The sequence below is a fragment of the Macaca nemestrina genome, chromosome 13 (assembly GCF_043159975.1).
Source record: "Macaca nemestrina isolate mMacNem1 chromosome 13, mMacNem.hap1, whole genome shotgun sequence".
Taxonomy (NCBI): Eukaryota; Metazoa; Chordata; class Mammalia; order Primates; family Cercopithecidae; genus Macaca; species Macaca nemestrina.
The window spans coordinates 32434208-32459204 of NC_092137.1; the positions used below are offsets into that span (position 1 = coordinate 32434208).

General features: G+C 39.0%; 1 protein-coding gene and 1 long non-coding RNA gene across 11 annotated transcripts in view; one reads left to right on the forward strand and one right to left on the reverse strand.

Annotated features, from left to right (window-relative positions):
• The window catches only part of LOC105464812 (baculoviral IAP repeat containing 6), a 259579-nt gene that overhangs the window by 17240 nt on the left and 217342 nt on the right, over positions 1–24997 (forward strand). For all 10 annotated transcript variants that reach the window (XR_011611589.1, XM_071076482.1, XM_071076475.1 and 7 more), the window contains exons 2-6: positions 4627–4808; positions 7206–7343; positions 15803–15996; positions 19712–19823; positions 23202–23284. Coding sequence is in view for 9 of the 10 variants with exons in the window: in XM_071076482.1 (XP_070932583.1) it covers positions 4627–4808; positions 7206–7343; positions 15803–15996; positions 19712–19823; positions 23202–23284 (709 nt within the window). In the remaining variant the exon portion in view is untranslated. The remainder of the gene's footprint in view (positions 1–4626; positions 4809–7205; positions 7344–15802; positions 15997–19711; positions 19824–23201; positions 23285–24997) is intronic.
• On the reverse strand, positions 444–5049 carry LOC139357809 (uncharacterized). The gene is made up of 3 exons (XR_011611590.1): positions 4972–5049; positions 3036–3084; positions 444–577 (listed from the first exon to the last, which is right to left on the reverse strand). It is a non-coding gene; the product is annotated as an uncharacterized lncRNA (long non-coding RNA).

Genomic DNA, 24997 nt, shown 5'->3' on the forward strand with positions numbered 1-24997 from the left:
GTGGGCACATCACTTGAGACCAGGTTGGACAACATGGCAAAACCCTGTATCTACAAAAAATACAAAAAGTTAGCCAGACATGGTGGTGTGCACCTGTGGTCCCAGCTACTTGGGAGGCTAAGATGGGATGATTACCTGAGCCCTGGAGGTCAAAGCTGTGGTGAGCAGTGATTTCGCTACCATACGTCAGCCCGAGTGACACAGTGAGACCTTGTCTCAAAAAAAAGACAAAGACAAAGAAAAAAAACATTTGGGGTGTTTTCAGTGTGTGATGATTATAAATAGAGGGATTATAAACTTCTGAGTACAGATTTTTGTGTGAACATAAGCTTTTATGTCTTCAAGGTAAATACACAGAAGTAGGATTACAGGGCCGTTTGGTAAGTGTGTGTTTAACTTTTTAAGAAACCGTCAAACTAGTGTACCATTTGTATTTCCTTTATGAGAGTTCCATTTGTTCTGCATCCTTGCCAGAACTTCATACTATCTTCATATTGTTAAGATATCTGTACTGCCCCAAACAATTTGCAGACTCATTGCAATTCCTATAAAAATCCCAATAACTTTTTTTCTATTTCTGCAAAAAAAAAAAAAAAAAAAAATTCTGTTCTAAAATTCATATAGAATCTCAAGGGACCCTAAATAGTTCAACATAATCTTGACAAAGAACAGAGTTGGAAGATTAACACTTTCTGATTTCAAAAGTTAGTACGAAGCTGCAGTAATCAAAATAGTAAGATACGAGCATAAAGACAGACATATAGACTGATGGAATAGAGAGCCTAGAAATAAACTGTTGCATATATGGTCAAATGATTTTCAACAAGGAGGCCAAGACCATTCATTGGGGGAAACGACAGTCTTTTCAACAAATGATGCTGGAAAGACTGAATACTCACATGCAAAAAGTGTGAAGTTGAACTTTAACACCATATACAAAATACAACAACAGAGAATAAGTGTTGGTAAGGGTGTGGAGAAATTGGAACTCTTGTGCACTGCTGGTGGGAATATAAAATGATGCAGCCATTATGGGAAATGGTGGAGTTTCCTCAGAAAATTAAGGAAAAAATAGAATTACCATATGATTGCTGTTCTGTTTCTGGGTATGTACCTCAAAGAATTGAAAGCAGGGAATCAAGGAGATATTTGTACGCCAGTGTTCATAGCAGCACTATTCAAAATAGCCAAAAGGCCGAAGCAACCTAAGTGCCTGTCTGTTGATAGTTGAATGGATAAAAGGAAGGAAATTCTGACATAGGCTCTAATGTAGAGGAACCTTCAGGACATTATGCTAAGGGAAGTAAGCCAGTCACAAAAGGAAAAATACTATGTGATTCCTTCCATTCATGTGAGATACTTAGAGTAGTCAAATTCATGAAGACAGAAAGTAGCAAAGTGGTTGCCAGGCTTTGGGGAGAGGGGATAAAAGTCAGTTACTGTTTAAAGGGTACAGAGTTTCAGTTTTGCAAGATGAAAGGTCTTCTGAGATGGATGGTGATGATGGATAAACAACAGCATGAATATACTTAATACCACTCAACCGTACACTTAAATGATAAAATGGTAAATTTTATGTGTATTTTACCACAATTTAAAAAACTACATAATTTAAAAAATCCAGTGGCCGTGTTTATATAGTCATATCTCTTGGCTCTACTTTGTTCCATTGAGCTATATGTCTGTCCTTTGCAAGTACCACACTTTCTTGTGGTACTGCCTTCTCAAATACATTTCAGTCAGTTTATTTATATGGCACAATCATAGCTCATTGTAGCCTTGAACCCCTGGGCTCAAGTGATCTCCCACCTCAGTGTCTGAGTATCTAAAACTACAGGTGTGTGCCACTATGCCTGGCTAAATTTTTGAAATTTTAAGATAGAGACGGGGTCTCACTTAGGCTGGTCTCAAACTCCTGGCTCAAGCGATCCTTCTGCATAGGCCTCCCGAAGTGTATTATGGGTGTGAGCCGTCATGCTGACCCCACCTGGGATTTTGATTGAAATTCCATTAAATCTGTAGATCCATTTGGGGAGTGTTGACGTTTTTACCAGATTGACTTGTTCAGTCCATGAACATGGTATTATTTAGGCTTTTGATTTGTGTAATCAGCCTTTTATACTTTTCAGCGTACATATACACCTTCTGTGTATATGTATAAGTATGTTTTAGAGCTATTGTAAGCTGGTATTTTAAAAAATAAATTTCGATTTTAGGTTAATCTGTGCTGGTATAGAAAAGTATGATTTTTTATCTACATGGGTAATCATATTTCTGTAAAAAGGGACAGTTTTATTTCTTTTTGATTTGTTTGCCTTTTATATCCTCATTTTTTATTGCACTGACTAGATCTTTTAGTATAGTATTGAATAGGAATGGTAAGAGCATACATCCTTGTTTTCTTCCTGATCTGTATGGGAAAGTATTCAGTCTTTTACCATTAAGTATGTTGACATGCCAGGCACAGTGGTGTGCTCCTGTAGTCCTGGCCACTCCGGAGGATTGCTTGAGCCCCAGGCATTTGAGTTGCCCTGGGCAATGTAGCGAGACCCTGTCTCTTAAAAACAAAAAAACAAAAAATTCTTGACCTCGTGATCCGTCCACCTTGGCCTCCCAAAGTGTTGGGATTACGGGCGTGAGCCGCCGTGCCGGGCCGAAAAAGCTGAATTGCTTGATATGTATCGTAGACTGAGGTCTCCAGCTGTGGTTACATGCCATTTCCGACACAGGATTCATTTTGTAAACAGATGACATATATTTACAGTATTGATAAGTGCCATATAGTGCCGTAAATGTATTTTCTCTCTTTCTTTTTTTTTTTTTTTTTTTTGCAATTCAGCTTTTTCTTGTAATCATATGACTTGTCTCTGCCTTTTGGGAACACTTCCAGCATCACTAGTGGCACCTTGTATGGGTCTCATAGTGTTATTCAGGGTTTATGGTATTACACTAAACCCAATGAAAATACATGAGAATAAGGAGAGATCATTTTTTACTGCGATTACCAATTAACAATTGAGAGATGAACTGCTCACCTGGATATGGTTAGGGTCACATGGTGGATACTCGTAATACTTGAACTCACTGCAATAGGAACAAAATTATCAGTTTTATAATGTATGCTACAGTTACTTTTATGTAGTTATGATTTAATACTGTACTTTTTACATTTGTTTATGTTTTTCTTGACTCGTGCCATATACTATTCGTGTAAGTTTTGATAATTTTAACTTTATAGTAGATTTATGTATATTTTACGTCAGTGAATGATAAAATAGACTTAGTATCTACATATATTTTATGCATCACTGACATACTGTTTTCTTAATTTTTTTAGATATTTCTAGGCTACGTGTTTTGTCTGCATGTTTTTTAAATTGTCACAAATCTCTGAAATTTTTTCCAATATATTGAAAAAAATTTATGTTATGAGTGGTCTCATGGTGTTCAAACTTGCATGGTTTGAGGGTTAGCTGGGTTTTCTTCTTTTTTTTTTTTTTTGAGACGGAGTCTCGCTCTGTCGCCCAGCCTGGAGTGCAGTGGCCGGATCTCGGCTCACTGCAAACTCCGCCTCCTGGGTTTACGCCACTCTCCTGCCTCAGCCTCCCGAGTAGCTGGGACTACAGACGCTCGCCACCTCGCCCGGCTATTTTTTTGTATTTTTTTACTAGAGACGGGGTTTCACCGGGTTAGCCAGGATGGTCTCGATCTCCTGACCTCGTGATCCGCCCGTCTCGGCCTCCCAAAGTGCTGGGATTACAGGCTTGAGCCACCGCGCCCGGCCGCTGGGTTTTCTTCTTATGCATACCCATAATAAAGTTTAATTTAAAATGTAGGCATAGTGAGAGATTAACAACTAATAATAAAATAGAACAATTATAATATAATAGAAGTTATGTGAATGTGGTCTCTCTCTCAGAATATCTTATTGTACTATACCTACTTTTGGACCTTTGATTGAGAATATCTTATTGTACTGTACTTACCTGTTTTTGGACTTCTATTGACTGGGTAACTGAAACTGCACAAAGTGAGACTGCAGATAAGGAGGGGCACTACTGTATCTAATAACTGTCCATGCTGTCTTTATGCTTATTGAGTTTTGTAAAAAAATGACATCCAATAATTCATTTTTAAAAGTTTTGTTTTGAACACTTTAATTTTGCACTTACAGAAAGATTGCGAGAATAGTATGTTACAAAGAACTTCCCTATATACCCTTTACCCAGCTCTACTAGTTTTAAACATTTTACTACATTTGCTGATTATTCCCTTATATGTATATATATACACATACATATTTTTATTCTCCTTGAGAGTTGGTTGCATCTATCTTGCTCATTTTTCCTATACTGTTTCTGTGTTTATTTCTCAGAACAATGATGTTCTTTTATAATAGCAATTTGGTTGTCAGATTTTGATAGTTTCACATTGATGCTTTTATTTAATTTATGGTACATATTTGAATTTAATCCAGTTGGCCCAATGATGTTCTTCAGAGAAGTTTTTTCCAGTTTAAGATCCAATTCAGGATAATATATTGTGTTTAGTCGCTATGTAAACATTTATTTTTAATAGACCATTGGCCTGAAAATCTTAAGTGTTGAATTTTTGTTCTTTTAACAGCTAAACCAGGTGGACAGGTGAAATGTCAGTATATTTCTGCTGTGGATAAAGTTATATTTGTGGATGATTATGCAGTAGGGTGTAGGAAGGACCTTAATGGAATCTTGTTGTTAGACACTGCTCTGCAAACTCCAGTTTCAAAGCAGGATGATGTGGTTCAGCTTGAATTACCCGTTACAGAGGTAAGTTGAAATAAGTATCAATGAGGTCCTCTACTTAATGTAATATTAGATGTATTAGATGTTAAATGAAATTAAGTCAAACTTTAAGGACGTTATTGTATGTATTGCTATAAAAAGAGAATTTACTTATTGACCACAACTTCATTTAAATATTAATACTCACCTTTTCTCTGTATAATTAATTCTTGTTGAAGTGGTGTTTTTAGGTGTGAATGGTGCATCAGCACAGGTTAAACAGCTGTAACAGAGACCCAAAAAAACAATGGCTTAAACAGGATAGCTTGTTTCCATTAACAGTCCAGGGCTAAATGTATGGCCAGTATTGCCAACCTCAACACTTGGGTTAGCTTGGGAGTTTTAAGACAGCTGCTCTAGGTCTCATTATTTCCCAGTCACAGGGAAAGAGAGGGCAGGAGGCTAGAGGAGAGCACTGTGGCATCTCACTCTTCCCTCCTTCCTTTTCCCTGTCCCTTAACCCCCGCCCCCTCTCCTACTCGTTTGTTCTTGTTCTCTTTCTGCCTTTCACAACTCAAATACTCTCTCATATAACCTCATATTTACCCCATTAGACAGAATTTAGTCACATGGCCACACCAAGCTGAGAGGGAGACTGGGAAAAAGGTGGTTCTTTCCTTTTTGTTTTAAATATTTTAAAATGAGAGAGGAGTACACACTGGTGAACACCAGTATTTTTTTTTTTTTTCTTTGAGACAGAGTCTTGCTCTGTCACCCAGGCTAGAGTGCAGTGGCTCAACCTTGGCTCACTGCAACCTTCATATCCCAGGTTCAAGTAATTCTCTTGCCTCGGCCTCCCGAGTAGCTGGGATTACAGGCATGCGCCACCACACCCAGCTAATTTTTGTATTTTTAGTAGAGACGGGTTTCACCTTGTTGGCCAGACTGGTCTTGAATTCCTCACTGCAATTGATCCGCCTGCCTTGGCCTCCCAAAGTGCTGGGATTATAGGCGTGAGCCACCGTGCCCGGCCACACAACCAGTAATTTTTGCTATGCATCATGTCTTTCAATAATTTGAGTTTTAAGTTTTAGCCCTATATACTTTTCTGTAGTGTTAAATTTTCTTAATTTTTAAGTCTAGCCCAACTTAAATTCTTTTTGTGTGGGTTCATATCCTGCAGTTTGAAAGTACATTTTTCACAATTACTGGATTTTGCATCACCTTAAATAGAATGTAAAAGGTTATGTTGTGTTTTCTAATAAAGTGAGATATTATTTCTGTGTTCATGCTAAATTATTATGAAAGTTATCAAAAAAAATATCCAATAAAGTATATCCACTTAAATTTTACATTTAGTGCCATATAACATAGTCTATTATATAGTCTATTATATGTTAATATTGAAAGCATGTTGCTGGAAGTTTGAGTTCCACAAACAGAGAAGCTATCTTTTTCTCATCAGAGTATTTGGGTCTGGAGGCATGTCTAAAATCTTTGGATAGATAATTAATTAGTTCTACTTGATTTGAACAAGTAGAAACTTTGAAAAACCATTTGAAAAAATTGAACATTTTTTCCTCCTAATTTAAGGAATGTAAACCAGCTGATATCAGGATATATAATCAGCAGCGAAAAACACTGTCAAACTATGTTCAGGTTTAACAAAGATTTAAAGAATTACAATAAAATACTTGAACACTTATTAACTCTCAAGTCAGTGTTTTTCCTACTACAGTGAAATGCTAAGTGTTTAACTTCTATCCCTTCCTCCACCTTGTCTGCTGGTACATCTACTGTTTTTTTTTCTCTTTTTACTTTCCTCACAGCTGTAACTGTTGTTCGGATAATATTGTTTGTAGATCTTCCAGCATTCCAGCCTTCCTTTACTGCATCATATTAGTTTGTCACTGTCTTCCCTAAAGTGTATGGGGTCTTAGGTTTAATTTGCCCAGTGTAGATAAACTCTTTACCTTATATTAACATATATCTTTATTACGGAAGTTCATATTGAATATGTGGATAACAACGCAAAGGGCCTTTTCATATTACTTGCTGACTTAGTGTGCTCTATTATGACTTTGTATAACTTGAGTATTTAAAGCTCATTGGAGGACTTTAAGTTTGTCTCTTCAGATTTTTTCCTGTATTATTTTTGCTTATGGTTTCAGCTTGTCCATTTTTCTATCTTGATTTTGTTTATAATAACTACTTTGTATTTAAACTTTACCATGTAGTACTGCTGCACTGAATACATTGCTTTATCTCGTTTAATTTTATAACAGGCTTTTAAATTATTGTTTAATTAATTAGATTTGTTAAAAGGTAAGTTTAGTATAGTACCTATCATAATCATTGCATATTAAACTATCTGAATGAGGATCTAAATTTAATTTTTTGTTGTTCTTGTGTTGAATTTTCTGTTTATTTTTTATTTTTTAGGCACAGCAGCTCTTATCAGCATGTTTAGAAAAGGTAGATATTTCTAGTACGGAGGGTTATGATTTGTTCATCACACAGCTCAAAGATGGTTTAAAAAATACATCTCATGAGACTGCAGCAAACCACAAAGTTGCCAAGGTAAGAAGTTAATAGACTGCCTCTTTTGGGGTTATATTACAATGGACACCTCCATTCTTTTGCTGTTTCCTCTCCTTTTGGAAATGTTCTAATTCTAGGTTTTTCTTTTAAAAAGCAAAATGTGCTTATAAGTCATCTTAAAGTTGAAACTGGCCAGGCATGGTGGCTCACGCCTGTAATCCCAGCACTTTCGGAGGCCGAGGTGGGCACATCACCTGAGGTCAGGAGTTTGAGATCAGCCTGGCCAACATGGCGAAACCCCGTCTCTACTAAAAATACTAAAATTAGCCAGGTGTGGTGGCAGGCGCCTGTAATCCCAGCTACTTGGAGGCTGAGGTGTGAGAGTCACTTGAACCCGGGAGGCGGAGGTTGCAGTGAGCCGAGATTGCAGAGATTGCGCCACTGCACTCCAGCCTGGGGGATAGAGTGAGACTCTTTTACCAAAAAAACAAAAAAGTTGAAACTTTGAAACTTTTTAATCGAAGCTTAACTTCAGTTTGTGGGGACTATTTTGCTTATTGTGTTTTCTGATGCTTCCTTAAATCTTCCTTAGTGCCTGATAGACCTGGATTGGTCAAGAAGCTGATGAAAGAAGCTTCCTTGTTAGGTTGTGAGCTTGGATGCTTGGATAAGAATGGACTGTGTCTTTGGAAATTGAGCCATTTTGTGCTTTCTCTGAAATTTTTTGGCATACTGGGATGTATATGAGAGAGGGTGCTTTCAATTAAATCCTTGGATACATTTTTATTGATTTCCTCCATATTTTTCTTTTAAGACCTTTTCTAAGTTATACTACATATGAAACTTCCATATTGAAGGGTATAAGGTAGAAGGTAAAAGCCATTTTCCTATAAGTAACTTGGGCATTTACAAAGATTCTTCTCAAGTACAGTTGTAACTATACTAAAATATACCAATACTGTGTTGTGATACACCTTGCTTTTTTCCTTTTATTTTTTCTTTTGAGACAGGGTTTCACTCTTGTTTCCCAGGCTGCAGTGCAATGGCACGATCTCGGTTCACTGCAACCTCTGCCTCCCGGGTTCAAGTGATTCTCCTGCCTCAGCCTCCTGAGTAACTGGGATTACAGGTGTGTGCTACCACGCCAGGCTAATTTTGTATTTTTTAGCAGAGGCAGGGTTTCACCATGTTGGTCAGGCAGGTTGCGAACTCCTGACCTCAGGTGATCTGCCCGCCTCGGCCTCCCAGAGTGCTGGGATTACAGGCGTGAGCCACTGCGCCTGGCTCTTAGGCTGGAGTGATGTGGTGTGATCTCAGTTCACTGCAGCCTCCGCCTCGTGGGTTCATGCTATTCTTCCTCAGCCTCCTGAGTAGCTGGGATTACAGGCGCACGCTGCCATGCCTGGCTAATTTTTGTATTTTTAGTAGAAGTGGGGTTTCACTATGTTGGCCAGGCTTGTCTTGAGCTCCTAACCTTGTGATTCCCCTGCCTCGGCCTCCCAAAATTCTGGGATTACAGGCGTGAGCTACCGAGCCTGGCCACCTTGCTTTTTTTCACTCAAGAATTTATCTTGGATATCTTCTCATACCCTCAGAGATCATCTGTGTTCTTCTTAATATTTGCATTGAGGTGTTTTTTTTTTTTTTTTTTTGGTTGATTTATCATGATTTTATTATACCTTACTTTATTGATGGGACATTTTATTTAGGAAAACAGAAACTGTACTATGAATTTCAACAGAAATAATGTATTATAAGAAATTAACTGGTGTTCGAAAACTGAAAAAGTGAAAAGGATATCCTGAGATAACAGAGATAACTATAGGAAGCAGTTTTCACCTAGGTCTGGAGGAACAAAGATTAGGGGTTATCAGAACCTAGAAACTTAAGAGAATAGGCCCCGTGGATCTGGTACTAGGAACTGCTACCCAGTTGGTAGCTCAGGAGCGTGGACGAGGACCTTGCAAAACTGGGACTCAGATCTCTGAAGAGAGATGCTACTTGACTGTTGGTAGTATCTCTGAGGGAGCTCTATGAAACTGGATCTCATAATGCTAAAAGAACCAAACCAAAACAAAATGCTGAAGACTGGAAGAATCAACTACTGCGTCAGGTCCTTTGCTGAAACAGTGCTGACAGCAGTGGCCAGTAAATAAGAAGGAGCAAGTCTTTCTTCTTTCATCTTTCTTTCCAGTTTCCTTCCTATACTGCTGCTGGCAGAACCTAAAAGCCAGGAAACTGGTTGAAAAGAGGAAATATAGTATGCAGAGTCCTAGCCCCAACCTGATAGAGCAGAGAATTAAAGGGTAGATTTGGAACTCAGAGACAACAGTTTAACTGGCACAGTCTACCCTGTTGGCTACTTAGCATCTCCATTCATACTTTATATATTTGAACTTTCATGTAACAGAACTATTATGCTTTTTAAAAAATTTATTTTTGTTTTTGGAGACAGAGTCTTGCTCTGTTGCCCAGGCTGGAATGCAGTGGCGCAATCTTGGCTCGCTGCAACTTCTGCCTCCTGGGTTCAAGCAATTCTTCTGCCCCAGCCTCCTGAGTAGCTGGGATTACAGATGCGTGCCACCATGCCTGGCTAATTTTTGCATTTTTAATAGACGTGGGGTTTCACCATGTTGGTCAGGCTGGTCTTGAACTCCTGACCTCGTGATCAACCCAACTTTGCCTCCCAAAATGCTGGGATTACAGGTGTGAGCCACCACGTGTGGCCTAGTCCTCAGTTTATTTAATTTTTTAATTTAATTTTTTTTATTTGTTTTTTAGACAGAGTCTCTCTCTGTCACCCAGGCTGGAGTGCAGTGGTATGATCTCGGCTCACTGCAACCTCTGCCTCCTGGGTTCAGGTGGTTCTCCTGCCTCAGCCTCCTGAGTAGCTGGGATTATAGGCACATGCCACCACTCCTGGCTAATTTTTGTATTTTTAATAGAGATGGGGTTTCACCATATTGGTCAGGCTGGTCTTGAACTCCTGACCTTGTGATCTGCCCACCTTGGCCTCCCAAAGTAGTGGGATTATAGGTGTGAGCCACTGCGCCCAGCCTAGTCCTCAGTTTATAATGGTCAAGAGGGTATATTGGTCAAGAGGATGCATAATAGTCAAGAAGATAATATAATTTCTTTTTTTTTCTATTACCTGTTTCTTATCAGCTCTATCATCATTCAGCACCTCAGCTGGTCAGGATTCTTTACGTAGTGGAGCAACCCGTCTTCACTCTTGAAGAATCTGAATCCTCCGTGGTGCTGTGTTTTTATTTTATTTTATGTTATTTTTTGAGATGGAGTCTCACTTTGTCACCCAGGCCGGAATGCAGTGGCATGATCTCAGCTCACTGCAACCTCCGCCTCCTGGGTTCAAGCCATTCTTCTGCCTCAGCCTCCCGAGTAGCTTGGACTATAGGCGCCCACCACCACACCTGGCTAATTTTTTGTATTTTTGGTAGAGACGGGGTTTCACCACTTTGGCCAGGCTGGTCTCGAACTCCTGACCTCAGGTGATCCACTGCCTCGGCCTCCCAAAGTGTTGGGATTACAGGTGTGAGCCACCAAGCCTGGCTGGTGCTGTATTTTAAGTTGTAATTGTTACTTCACCTTTACTATTGGACTTGGAAGTATTAAGGGGCATCCTAGAGAATCTCCTGGGTTCTGCGTAAGTTCTCCTTGCCTCTGTTATTTAGCATCAATCCAGTTTTCCTCTTGTCAGTTCCAGTCATACAAACTAGTAGAATAACGTACTTCTTTGCCTATTTATTCAGTGGCAAGAGGACCTCAAAGTTGCTGGGTAGCAATCTCAACACCAACTTCAATGGAAGTGTTGTTGTACCCCTGCAGGAACATTCCTCCCTTGGGAGTAAGACCTGTAGAGCTGAAAGCTTAAAAAAAAAAATCTGTGAATGGGTTTACTAAATATAATAGTGGGCATGCTTAGAGAAACTGGCATACATTTTTGGTTGAATCAGAGCATATGCTTTATCTTGTAAGGTAGAACCCTATAACCTTTCAGCATGTTTCTTGCAGTTAGTGTTGAAAATGAGTCTTTAGTAGACCATTGAGCTTTTCTGCCAGGCCAACTTCATCAGGATAATGCACAGTAAGACCAGTGGGAAATTTTTTTTTTTTTTTTTTGCTTTGAAATACTTTTCTTGATCAGAAGCAAAGTTTTCTACAATACCATGACATTCTGTCAGTCCACAGGCAATAGACTGTGTAATATTACAGCAGAAGCCTATGGACAGAACAGGTAAATGCATACCTAGAATATATATTTGTTATGTTGAAGACAAATTGCTGCCTAGTCCATGACTAGGAATCCCGTATAATCAACCTACCATCAGATGGCTGGCTATTCCCCCTGGGAAATGGCGTGATATTGGCCACCCAACTTTGTTAACTGCTGTTTGGCAGATTAGGCAATCAGCAACAGCTGTAGCCTGGTTAGTATTTGTACAGGGAAGTTTACATTTTTGGGCCCGTGCATAGCCTCCATATCTTTTGCCATGGTAGTTTGCACACAGGTCCGTTGAGCAAGCACTGGAGTGCCCTTGGAGAGAGGCTTACTGTCATGTATATAATGTGTATAATTTCTCCCATTTCCTCTGAAATGGATGGCTTTTGGTGTGCATTGACATATTTCGTAAATATTTTTGCCCTCTGGGAGTTCTATTCATAGACCTTTGTTTTTGACCTCCTTGCTGCTGGTCTTCTAGTCCTGTTTCTTCCAAGTGCCTGACCATCTAGCTAACAAATTAGCAACTCTCCGTTAATTAGTGAGGATCTTTACTTCTGGCCAACTAAATCCATACAAGAATACTCACATATACTGACTGAAGTTCTAGCTATTGAGAAGATTTACCTTCACCACTGTCCTTGTGATTGGGGCTGTAACTCTGTAGCCATCCACTTCAGGGTAGCACTAGCATATCATGCAGAACCATCTGTAAATCAGGACCAAGAGTGTTTTCCCCTCATATTATTTCATCATAAGGAGTTCCCCATGAAGCTATTGATGTAGGACAAGGAGGAGACATTATAGTGGGAGTAGGTATTGAATTCTGAGCCACTTGTTTATTCAGTTTTTTCTTTTGGACTTTGTCAAGATGGATCTCTTATAAAACACTTGATGAAGGATACTTGTTGCTTGTGCTCAATATTATGGTTGGTGTGTCAGATAGCATCTGGACAGCTCTGAATTCGTAGACATTAGTTTCATAGATAGATAATAATCTCTATCTGGGACTAGTAAGAAACTAGGAGTTGTTTTTCAAAAGGAGAATGGTCATTTGCATGAGAGAATATGGCTTTGCTCCAAGATCGTAGTATTCTGCTGTGTGATTGTCCCAGTTAGGTTGCCACAGGCTCCTTACAGCATCATTATTTGCCATAGACTTCTAGTGTCAGTGTCGTTGAAAGTGCTCTTAAGGTAAAAGTAGCAGAGTATCTTGCAGTACAGTCTGGTCTTGTTGCAGAGTTTCTTGTTCTGCACCTTACTCAAAATTGGCACCCTTATATATTTCTTGATACTTGGATTAGAGCACACATTGAAGTGTGCTGAATATCGGCTCCCAAATCCAAGTAGGCCCACTAAATATTGTGGCTTTTGTTTCTGTGGTTGGTGTTACAAGTTGGAGCAACTTGTCTTCCAGTTTGGAGGGAACTGACCTAACCAGACCTCTGGACCTCTGAAACTTAACCACAGCTACAGAATCTTGAGTTTTTCTGGGGACTCTTGTTCTCTGGTTTGCACCTTACTAAGGCATTTAATTTCCTTGCTGTTTCATCTTCATCTGGACCAATCAGTGTGCTGTCATGATGTAGTGGACCAGTATGTTGATCTGCAGGATGTTATGATGATCAGGATTTCTAGAACGTGAGATGTGGTCTTAGGGAAATATTGGGAAGATTTATTATTGTTCCTGCCAGGTGAAAGTGGACTTCTTGGATAGTCCTTAAAACTAAAGATAGAAACATATTGGAAAGAACTGTAACTGCCTACCGGGTATCAGGGGATTTGTTGATTTGCTTTAATAAAGATACCTCATCTGGAAAATCAGCTGCAAATTGAAGTCACCACCTGATAGTTTACCATCCACAGTCATTCTTCAATTTACAACAGGCCAGTAAAGGGGACGAGGTCATTTGGTTACCTCTGTATCTTTTAAGTCTCTCTCTCTCTCTCTTTTTTTTTTCTTCCTGAGACAGGGTCTTGCTCTCTCACTCAGGCTGGAGTACAATGATGTGATTTTGGCTTACTGTAGCCTTGTCCTCCTGGGCTCAAGTGATTTTCCCACCTCAGCCTCCTGAGTAGCTGGGATGACAGGTGCATGCCATTACGCCTGGCTATTATTTTTTTTTAGCAGAGATGAGATCTTGCTGTGTTGACCAGGATGGTCTCAGGCTTTTAGGCTCAAACGAACCTCCATCTGCAGTTTCACAAAGTGCTAGGACTATAGGTATGAAGGCACTGTGCCCAGCCTCAAGTCTTTCACAGTGGCATTAATCTAAAAAATTTCTTCAGGAATGTAGCATTGCTTTAGTTTAATATCTTTGTAGAGAAGGAAAGTTCTAGGGGCTTATACTTGGTGTTTTCTGTATTACTGGTCCACAGAGAAGAGCAGAGAGCTGATTTGGGGATTGTTTTCAGTTGCCTGTTTTATATTATGCATTCAGGGACTGGGGAAGTAACTATTATACAATAATGATTTACAGACCCATAGAACTCTCTAAGACAGCTTTGGGCCAAAACTTTATTAATCGCTTGACCATCCTGCGTGCCCTCTTTCGTGGACCACAGTGATGTTTTAGGTCAGTTCAGTGCTACTTTTTTGTAATGCCTGAAAGATCTTTTCCCCCATGCACAGTCACTGTAGTGAATGCCCATAGGTCTTTTTGAGGGAAGGTTTGGAGTATGATTTACAGTACTGTATATAGTTGGGGTATCGTAGGATCCTTTCTCAAGGGGTGTCATCCTCCCTTTCAATAAAAAACTGTGATCTGTGAACAGATTAATTAGGTCTAGAAGTTTTTATTCTCTCTCTCTCTCTCTCTGTTTGTTTTTCTTTTTTTAGCAATTCAAGTCATGTTTTTGGCCACAAGTTTTTCCAGTATTGTATAGATAAGTAATAATATACTAGTCTGCCTTGAGTGTACTAAACAAGAGTAGCAATCATTCATGGGTGAACTGGGGACAGGATATAAAGATGAAATTACATTATAGACTTATTTCTCTGGGAGAATAGTACTTAGCATTTTTGTGGTCTAACTTCAGTAATTTTTGTAATATTAAATAATCATGGCTAACATTTATCGAATATTGTTGATGGCGAAGCTGGGCTCAGAATCCAGATGTGTGACTATAAGACCGTGTTTTTATTTGCTGTTGCTGGATTATGGTGACAATAGCAACAAAAACATGCGTTTGCTATGCTGAACTAAATCCTCATATACTCCAATAATGGTAATTGTCTAAATATATTCTTATGGATGGAGGTATTTGAGTGCCTACTCTGTGCTTAACATTGTGCTGGATGAATAGGAAAAATGACAGATGATTTTAGTTGTCCTTAATTTTTGGTGATATATATATAAGAACGTGTGTTACTGTTTGGTTCTGAACTATCTTTTCCAGGGTAGGTAGTTGAGGTTTCATTTAAAAAATTAAAAAATTTTCATTGACAAATAATTGTATTTATTTATGGAGTATAATGTGATGTTGTAATATATGTATATATTATAGAAAGATTAAATTAAGTGAATTAACATATCTAACAACTCACCTACTTACCATTTCTTTGTAGTGAGAATGTATACTATTCTTTTAGCAATTTTGAAATTTACAATACATGGGCCAGGGGGCGGTGGCTCATGCCTGTAATCCTAGCACTCTGGGAGGCCGAGGCGGGCAGATCATCCGGTCAGGAGTTCGAGACCAGCCTGACCAACCTGGTGAAACCCCGTCTTTACTAAAAATACAAAAAAATTAGCCAGGCGTGGTGGCACACGCCTGTAATCCCAGCTACTCATGGAGGCTGAGGCAGGAGAATCACTTGAACCCAGGAGCCAGAGGTTGCAGTGAACCGAGATTGCGCCTCAGTATTCCAGCCTGGAGACAGAGTGTAAAAAAAAAGAAAAAAGAAATATACAATACATGATTAGTAACTGCAGTCACCAGATCACTAAAACTAATTCCTCCTAAGCTTCCCAGAGTGTTGGGATTACAGGCGTGAGCCACTGCACCTGGTCTTTACTGCACATTTTCTTTACCCAATCGCCCATTGATGGATACTTAGGTTGGTTCCATATCTCGACTCTTGTAAGATATTTTTTTATTTTTTTATAACTGCAAGTTTCTACTTTAAATGATAAACTAATGAAGAAAACTGACTTGAAACTGGTGAGTAGTTCTTTATTTGATAATGGTTAAGTTATGATTTTGGTTAAAACTGTTGAGTACATTTTCCTTTGCTTATACTCGCATTTTCTTTCAGTGGGCCACAGTTACATTTCATCTTCCTCATCATGTGTTGAAGTCCATTGCCAGTGCCATTGTAAATGAACTCAAGAAAATAAATCAAAATGTTGCTGCCTTACCTGTGGCGTCCTCAGTGATGGACAGATTGTCTTACCTCTTACCTAGTGCACGTCCCGAACTCGGAGTGGGGCCAGGCCGTTCTGTAGACAGGTATGAACCTTGCTTACAAAGAAAGGTGACAGTGAGGTGTAATTGATTAGTTTTTGCATTAAACAAGAATAACTAGAAAATCTGCTTATGATTTTTAAAAATTTCAAAATTTCTAGCCTCATTTTGAAATAAAAAAAATTCAATATGAATTAGAATCTAAAAACCAGGTTTAAAGTAAACTACTGCTTGAATTGCTATTTTTAAACACTATTTTTTAGTACACTAAAAGTATTTGAAGGGGTTATAAAGCCGCGTTTTGAAAATTCCAGTTTAGTACTTGCTTAGTAAATATTTTAGTTAAAATTATTATAATTATTCAGTGAATAATAACTGTTTTTCCATTGATGACATTTCGTGACCTTTGAGATAAATTTTGCCTATCTTATCATGCCCAAAGGTGAGTATAAGGAAAGTGCTATCATTTTACAATGAAAAAAAAAAAGAGTTTAAAAAATAATAAGAATAATTTTGAGTTAACATTTTTTTATGCTGCTTGCACTAGATTTAAACAGTATTACAAAAATCATACCTAAACCATCATTTTCTTTTTTTTTTTTTTTTTTGAGACGGAGTCTCGCTGTGTCTCCCAGGCTGGAGTGCAGTGGCGTGATCTCGGCTCACTGCAAGCTCCGCCTCCCGGGTTCACGCCATTCTCCCGCCTCAGCCTCCCAAGTAGCTGGGACTACAGGCGCCCACCACCACGCCTGGCTAGTTTTTTGTATTTTTAGTAGAGACGGGGTTTCACCATGTTAGCCAGGATAGTCTCGATCTCCTGACCTCGTGATCCACCCGCCTCGGCCTCCCAAAGTGCTGGGATTACAGGCTTGAGCCACCGTGCCCGGCCCATTTTCTTTGTTAGAGTTTTTTTTGAATGCCTATTTTGTTTAATTAGAAAGCCAGTACCACATTCATTTAAAAACTTAAATGATTTGCTATTTGAAATGGCATTGAGATTTTTACTAAAAGTACTGAGGTTTAGAAATGCAATACTGAAATATAACACCCAGCAATTTTGATTAGATTTTTGTTTGCCTTCTCATTTAGTATTTATTTATTTATTTTTGAGACGGAGTTTCACTCTTGTTGCCCAGGCTGGAGTGTAATGGCGCGATCTCGGTTCACTGAAACCTCCGCCTCCCAGGTTCAAGAGATTCTCTTGCTTCAGCCTCTTGAGTAGCTGGAATTATAAGTGTCCACCACCATGCCTGGCTAATTTTTTTTTTTTTTTTTTTTTTTTTGAGATAGAGTTTCCCTCTTGTTGCCCAGACTGGAGTGCAACGGCACGATTTCGGCTCACTGCAACCTCTGCCTCCCAGGTTCAAGTGATTCTCCTGCCTCAGCCTCCCTAGTATCTGGGATTACAGGCATGTGCCACCATGCCCGGCTAATTTTGTATTTTTAGTAGAGACATGGTTTCTCCATGGTCAGGCTGGTCTCGAACTCCCTACCTCAGGTGATCTGTCCTCCTTGGCCTCCCAAAGTTCTGGGATTATAGGCATGAGCCACTGTGCCCAGCGAAATTTTCTTTTTTTTTTTATGTTTTGAGACAGAGTCTCGCTCTGTCACCCAGGCTGGAGTGCAGTGGCACGATCTCGGCTCACTGCAAGTTCCGCCTCCCATGTTCACGCCGTTCTCCTGCCTCAGCCTCCGGAGTAGCTGGGACTACAGGCGCCTGCCACCATGACCAGCTAATTTTTTGTATTTTTAGTAGAAATGGGGTTTTGCCATGTTAGCCAGGATGGTCTCGATCTCCTGACCTCATGATCTGCCTGCCTTGGCCTCCCAAAGTGCTGGGATTACAGGCGTGAGCCACTGCACCTGGCATGCCTGGCTAATTTTTTGTATTTTTAGTAGAGACAGGGTTTCACCATGTTGGCCAGGCTGGTCTCGAACCTGACCTCAAGGTGAGCTACCCGTCTTGGCCTCCTGGAGTGCTGGGATTACAGGTGTGAGCCACTGTGCCCAGCTGTAGTATTTATATTTTTACATTTCCATTGGATGTGAGTTGTAATTTCCTAAGCATCTTTCTGAAGTACATTTATAAATAGTATGTGCTGATGTTATCAAAGGCACTACTGAATGAATTCATTTTAAACTTCTATTATTTTTAGTATGACTCTTCTAGTTCAGTAGCAATATTTATCAATTTATCTTTCAGTAAACTGATTTTTGCTTAATCACTTGCCATCTTTTTGTTAAGTGATTTTGTTGTTACATATATAACTTTTATTAGTTGTATTAACAATTGGGGAAAATTTTTATATTCTGTAGGAGTAATCTCATGGGCAAAATGCAGACTATCATTTTTAATCAGATTATCTGGTGATATGTCCTATGGCTGTCATTAAAATATTCTTTGGGATGTGTCTGAGATGAGAAAAAAGGAAAAATACGTAATTAGAACAAGTGCTTCTTGTCTGAGATCTATGCCTATTTTGAGATTATAAAAGAGTCAGCTCTGCAGAGCTATTTTCTTTGCAAACAGTTGCAGTGTTTCTAAAGAAATCAGTGCAAGCTGTGGTAAATGTTCTATTTTAGGAAATGCAGCCATTAGATAGGATATTCAATATTTTTAGAGGTGTTAAAATGTCCCAAAATATTAATTTTGATATAGACTGTGGTGTTTGTTTCATTAAAAATGAATCTAGGAGCCTATGAAGGCTTTGATGAACTTAGGTCTGTGGAAGGTTTGAGTTAGGTCTATTGGATGCTACTGCTGTTTTGTTGGGTAGTATAACGAAATGAGATAGGTCTTCTGTTCTAAGACTGATCCTAAAGACATATATAACATGAAACTGAGAATGCTTTTCTAACCCAACAGCTATTTGTTTAAAAACTTGAATACAACTATGGGTGAACCTGAAGTTACTAGCAATTTTATAGAAAATCATGTGCTAATTTAAGGGAAGAATTTAGAAGAGTATTTTCCTGTTTTCTTTGTCATGACCTTTACCACTTTTTCTTTCTGTTATCAGTTGTAATTTTATGTTAGGATGAATAAACTTGGCTTATCCTTTCTTAAAATTCTTTTAATTCTTTTAAGATTCTTAAAATCTTTTGGACTCTTCTAAAGTTTACTATGGTCCTTTAAAAAATTACTCTGGGCCGGATGCAGTGGCTCACGCCTGTAATCTCAGCACTTTGGGAGGCCGAGACGGGCGGATCACGAGGTCAGGAGATCGAGACCATCCTGGCTAACATGGTGAAACCCCATCTCTACTGAAAAATACAAAAAAAATTAGCTGGGCATGGTGGCGGGTGCCTGTAGTCCCAGCTACTCGGGAGGCTGAGGCAGGAGAATGGCGTGAACCCAGGAGGTGGAGCTTGCAGTGAACCGAGATCACACCACTGCACTCCAGCCTAGGCAACAGAGCAAGACTGTCTCAAAAATATATATATATATATTACTCTGGTACTTTCTGTTATACTTTGACTCTTGGTGAGCTGGTGTATTTTAATATGAAAACGTATGTAATCTACCCCTAGAATTGTTTATCAGCTGCAGCCACCAATCAGGTTTTCTCCTTCCCTTTCTGTTTAAGGGAAATTCCTAAAAATTATCATTTTTAGTTTAAAGTAAAATATTGAACTTGCTCATCAGACCATTTGCAGTTTTTGTTGATAACCCAGTAAAATTATTTTCTGCATTGTTAAATAGAAGTTTCACTGTGATTTGATGCCTAACTTCAATTACATAAAGTATGTTTACTTTTAGATCACTGATGTATAGTGAAGCTAACAGACGGGAGACATTTACCTCATGGCCTCATGTAGGCTATAGGTGGGCACAACCAGATCCCATGGCTCAAGCTGGATTTTATCATCAGGTAAAAAAAAGAATGTAGAAAAGTACTTTTCTCAGTATGCCTTTGTAGCCTTCAGCAAAGTTACCGCTTTTGTTTTACTTGTTCAGAAACTTACTTTATGCAACTTGGTTGCATGCTTGCTTGTATGCAGGTATGCTTGTTTGCCCAGACTGGACTGCAGTGCCACAATGTCGGCTCACTGCAACCTCCGCCTGTCAGGTTCAAGTGATTCTTGTGCCTCAGCCTCCTTGAGTAGCTGGGATTACAGGTGTGCACCATCACACCTGGCTAATTTTTGTATTTTTTGTAGAGATGGGGTTTCACCATGTTGCCCAGGCTGGTCTCAAACTCCTGACCTCAGGTGATCTGCCTGCCTTGGCCTCCCAAAGTGCTGGGATTACAGGCGTGCCTGGCCAGGAAAAAATTGTTTAAGCAATTAACAACTGAGTATTTTCTTTCAGATACAACTTTTTAAAAAAGCAATTATTTTTATTTTTTGTTTTTGAGACAGGGTCTCACTCTGTTGCCCAGGCTGGAGTACAGTGGCACTATCACTACTCACTGCAGCCTCAGCCTTCCCAGGCACAGGTAATCCGCCCACCTCAGCTTCCCTGAGTAGCTGAGACTACAGGTGTGTGCCACTGGGCCTGGCTAACTTCTGCACCAACCTAATTTTTTTTTTTTTGTAGAGACAGGATTTCTGGTGTTGCCCAGACTTGTCTCGAATTCCTGCTCAAGTGATCTACATACCTCATCCTCCCCAAAGTGTTGAGATTATAGGGGTGAGACACTACGCTAGGCCATAATTTTTTAATAAAATCAACAAATAGACAATATTCTTCAGATTGGGTTTTTGACAAGTATTCTGTTTTGATGCATGTTTATTTCCACTGTTTGACATCTGCATTCATAACACAGTAGTAGATGCTTAGGGTAATGCATAAAAGAAGTTTTACAGTTTTAAAATTCTCGTTATAGTTGGGATACAAATTATCCATATACTAGATAACTACAGAAGCAGCATTACAAGTAGTGCATTGCAACTTGAATATCTGTGCATTAAAGAACTGATTAAGTTGCACAGGTAGAGGAAGAATTAGTCAAGAAAAATAGTCATAGTTTTATGTAGGAAAAGAGGAGGGTATGAGGTGTAAGGATTAACATAGTACAGAGGCATAAGAATGGGACATTATAAAAAGCTTTGCCGAATTAGAGGGAAGTTAAGAAAAATGATTTTGGCTAGATGTTATTTAATATGTTATTTAATAGGAAACTTAAAGTGAGTGGTATAGACTGACTTATCACTGTTTTACCACTGCTAAAAGAATCTTAAGAAATCTAATACCTATATGTCAGTTTAAATAAAGCATGCTTATTTAACTTTATTTATTCATTTATTTGGGACAGGGTCTTGCTCTGCCACCCAAGTTGGAGTGCAGTGGCGTGATCACAGCTCACTGTAGCCTCAGCCTCCCAGGCCCAAGCAGTTCTCCCACCTCACCCCTCAAGTAACTGGGATTACAGGCATGTGCCACCATGCCCAGCTAATTCTGTTTATTTTTTGTAGAGATGAGATTTCACTATGTTGTCCAGGCTGGTTTCAAACTTCTGGGCTCAGGCAGTTTGCCTGCCTTAACCTTCTAAAGTATTGTGATTACAGGTGTAAGCCACTGCACTTGGCCTAATTTAAGAATTCAAGTACATTTTGAAGTACATTAAAGTAACTATCATTTAGAATCTGAAGATTGATTATTCCTTCATTATCTTCAAGTATTCTGAACATCTGAACTAAAATTAAACCAGAAAACTATATATATATATGAATATTTTATTCAAAATTTGTCAGATTTCCAGTTACAGGTAGGTAAGTTTGGAGACTGGCTAATATTAGAATCAGTGAAATTATTTCCCTAAATTAAGGATTGAACATGGACCATTTTTCTAGCAACTTGTCATCTTTCTTTTAATTTGGTGTAATTTTCTAAGAGTCTCTGTTAAGTGATGCCTTGATATTTTTTTTCTGGTGAGTTATTGTTCATTATATTCTATCTTTGCAGAGAGGTCCAATAATGGGTTTCCTAGAATCCTCTGATTCTAGGAAATGTTAGGAGCTGATTATTTGTAATCTTCTAAAATGTATAATAAATTTGCGTCTATAAAGTAAATGTTCAGAAATATTCATATTAGTTTTCAGGTATATTTCAGTTCAGGTTTTGAAAATATATATACATACATATATATGTGTGTGTATATATATGTAAGTTGTACCTGGCCCTTGGATTGAAATATGTATAGCATTTTGTCCCATGTTGTGTGAATTAGATTCCATATTATGTGAATTAGATTGACTACTTTGCTTTCCCTTTTTACTTGCCCTTCTTGTATAGTTGTATGGGATTTAGTATTTAATAATAAGCCCATTGGCTGGTGCAGTGGCTTACAGTTGTAATCCCAGCACTTAGGGAGGCCAAGGCAGGAGGATCGCTTAAGCCCAGGAATTTGAGACCAGCCTGGATACTTTAGGGAGACCGTGTCTCTACAAAAAAAATAACAGAATTAGCTGGGTGTTTTGGAACACTTCTGTAGTTCCAGCTGGTTGGGAGGCTGAGGTTGGAGGATCACTTGTGTCCAGGAGTTCAGTTCAGGGCTGTAGTGAGCTATGATTGTGCCATTGCACTCCAGCCTAAGACTCTGTTTCTTTAAAAGAGACAGTTTTAAAGATACTCTGTCTCTAACAAACAACAACAAGAGGCCAGGCGCAGTGGTTCAGGCCTGTAATTCCAGCACTTTGGGAGGCTGAGGGGGTTGGATCACAGAGTCGGGAGATCGAGACCATCCTGGCTAACATGGTGAAACCCCGTATCTACTAAAAATATGAAAAAATTAGCCGGGTGTGGTGGCAGGCGCTTGTAGTCCCAGCCACTCGGGAGGCTGAGGCAGGAAATCGTTTGAACCCCGGGAGGCGGAGCTTGCAGTGAGCCGAGATCGCACCACTGCCCTCCAGCCTGGGTGACAGAGCAAGACGCAGTCTTAAAAACAACAACAACAACAACAACAACAGCAACCACAATAAATAGTGTAAACCAGCCAGAATCTTTCTTTTATACTTAATATTTCAGATACTTTATTATAGCAATTAGAAAAGTACTAGATCAGGGATTGCATATATGTGTACCTCTCTTTGATTTAGTGGTCATTTTCTGAATTTTCAAATAATACAGGCAATTAATAAATATTTGGAGGTTTCAGTGTATTGTTGGACCTAATATTATAGGCTAATTTTCTCATTTTCAGTATAGAATTTTACTTAAAATTATGAACTTTTAAAAATAACTTTTATTATAAAGCTATTTTAATAATGATTTACCTTTTCTGTCTCTTTTCTTTGTAATTTTGCAGCCTGCCTCATCTGGAGATGATAGAGCCATGTGTTTTACTTGTAGTGTATGCCTCGTTTGTTGGGAACCTACTGATGAACCTTGGTGAGTCTTGATGTTTCTGGACATAATAGGCTAAGTCAGTCATGTAAATATGCTTCTAAATTTTACTTTTCTGCTTATAATTTTTTGCCTTTTGCCATCTATATTTTTGTCATTGTCCTGAGAATGAGATAGCCCTGTCTTTACTGTGTCACACCACTTGGCATACAGTGTCTGTTAAGTTTGACTTTCTAAAATTTGTACAGGAGGGAAGTACCAAACAATAGAACCACACTCTAACTGAAAACCAGAAAGCTATGGTAAAGTGAACCCCAGCATGAGCTTTAGCAGTTGAATCATGGTCTTTTGAGAGCAGGTTGTCAATAGGGAATCCATGAAGAGAGCCTTATAGTATACATTTCTAATTTTGAAGGAATTTTAGGGAGTCTTTGATGTCTCTGAATTTTAGTGCACGAAATTTTAGAACCTGGTTTGACATTAGAGATCATGTATTGAAACTTCATTTTCACAAATAACTATTCTGAGCTCTTATTAATAGAAATAACAGTACATTGTTAGAGCAAATTTTATATAAGATGGTATACTAGGTACCATTCTGAATACTTTATATATTTTTAAATCATTTAATTCTCATATTTCCCTGTGAAGTAGGTACTATCGTAGTCTCCATTTTATAGGAGGGAACTATGAATATTCTCCAGTTTAACCTTTATAGTTACTCTATGAGGTAGGAGTTACTATCCCATTTTAAAATGAAGAGAATAAAATTTGCTGAAGGGGCATATGGCTAGTAAGTGATAGAACCAGGTTTTGGTTTCAGGATATGTTGCTTGCTTTGTATTAAAATTAGTTTGAAGTCTCTGAATGTTAAATCAGCTGATGTGCCTGGGGCAGACTTGCTAAAACATATTGCAGTGTACCTGTGGAGTTCAGATTGGAAAATACTGTATGAAAAATTTAAGTTGCATCTATCTGCAGGCAGAGAGTTGAATACAGTAGTCCCACTTGTTCGCAGGGCATACATTCCAGTACCCATTGGATACCTGAAACAGCAGATAGTACTGAACCATATACATACTATATTTTTTCCCTATTCATCCATAACCTATGATAAAGTATAATTCATAAATTAAGCACAGAAAGAGATTAATAACAATAACTAATAAAATTGAACGATTTTTTTTCCTTCAGATGGAGTCTTGCTCTGTTGTCCAGACTGGAGTGTAGTGGTACGATCTTGGCTCACTGCAACCTCTACCTCCCGGGTTCAGGCAATTCTCCTGCCTCAGCCTCCTGAGTAGCTGGGATTACAGGCGTGTGCCACCACGCCCATCTAATTTTTCTATTTTTAGTAGAGATGGGGTTTCGCCATGTTTGCCAGGTTGGTCTCCAACTCCTGAACTCCGGTGATTGCCCGCCTTGGCCTCCCGAAGTGCTGGGATTACAGGTGTAAGCCACTGTGCCCGTCCTAACGTTGAACAATTTTAACAATATACTGTAATAATTTTGTGACTGTGGTCAGTCTGTCTGTGTTTCTCTCTCTCAAAATATCTTATTGTACTGTACTCATCTATTTTGGGACCATGGTTGACCATGAGTAACTGAAACCATAGAGAGTGAAGCTGTGGGCCAGGCATGGTGGCTCACATCTATAATCCTAGCACTTTGGGAGGCCGAGGCGCGTGGATCACCTGAGGTCGTCAAGAGTTCAAGACCAGCCTGGCTAATGTGGTGAAACCCTGTCTACTAAAAATA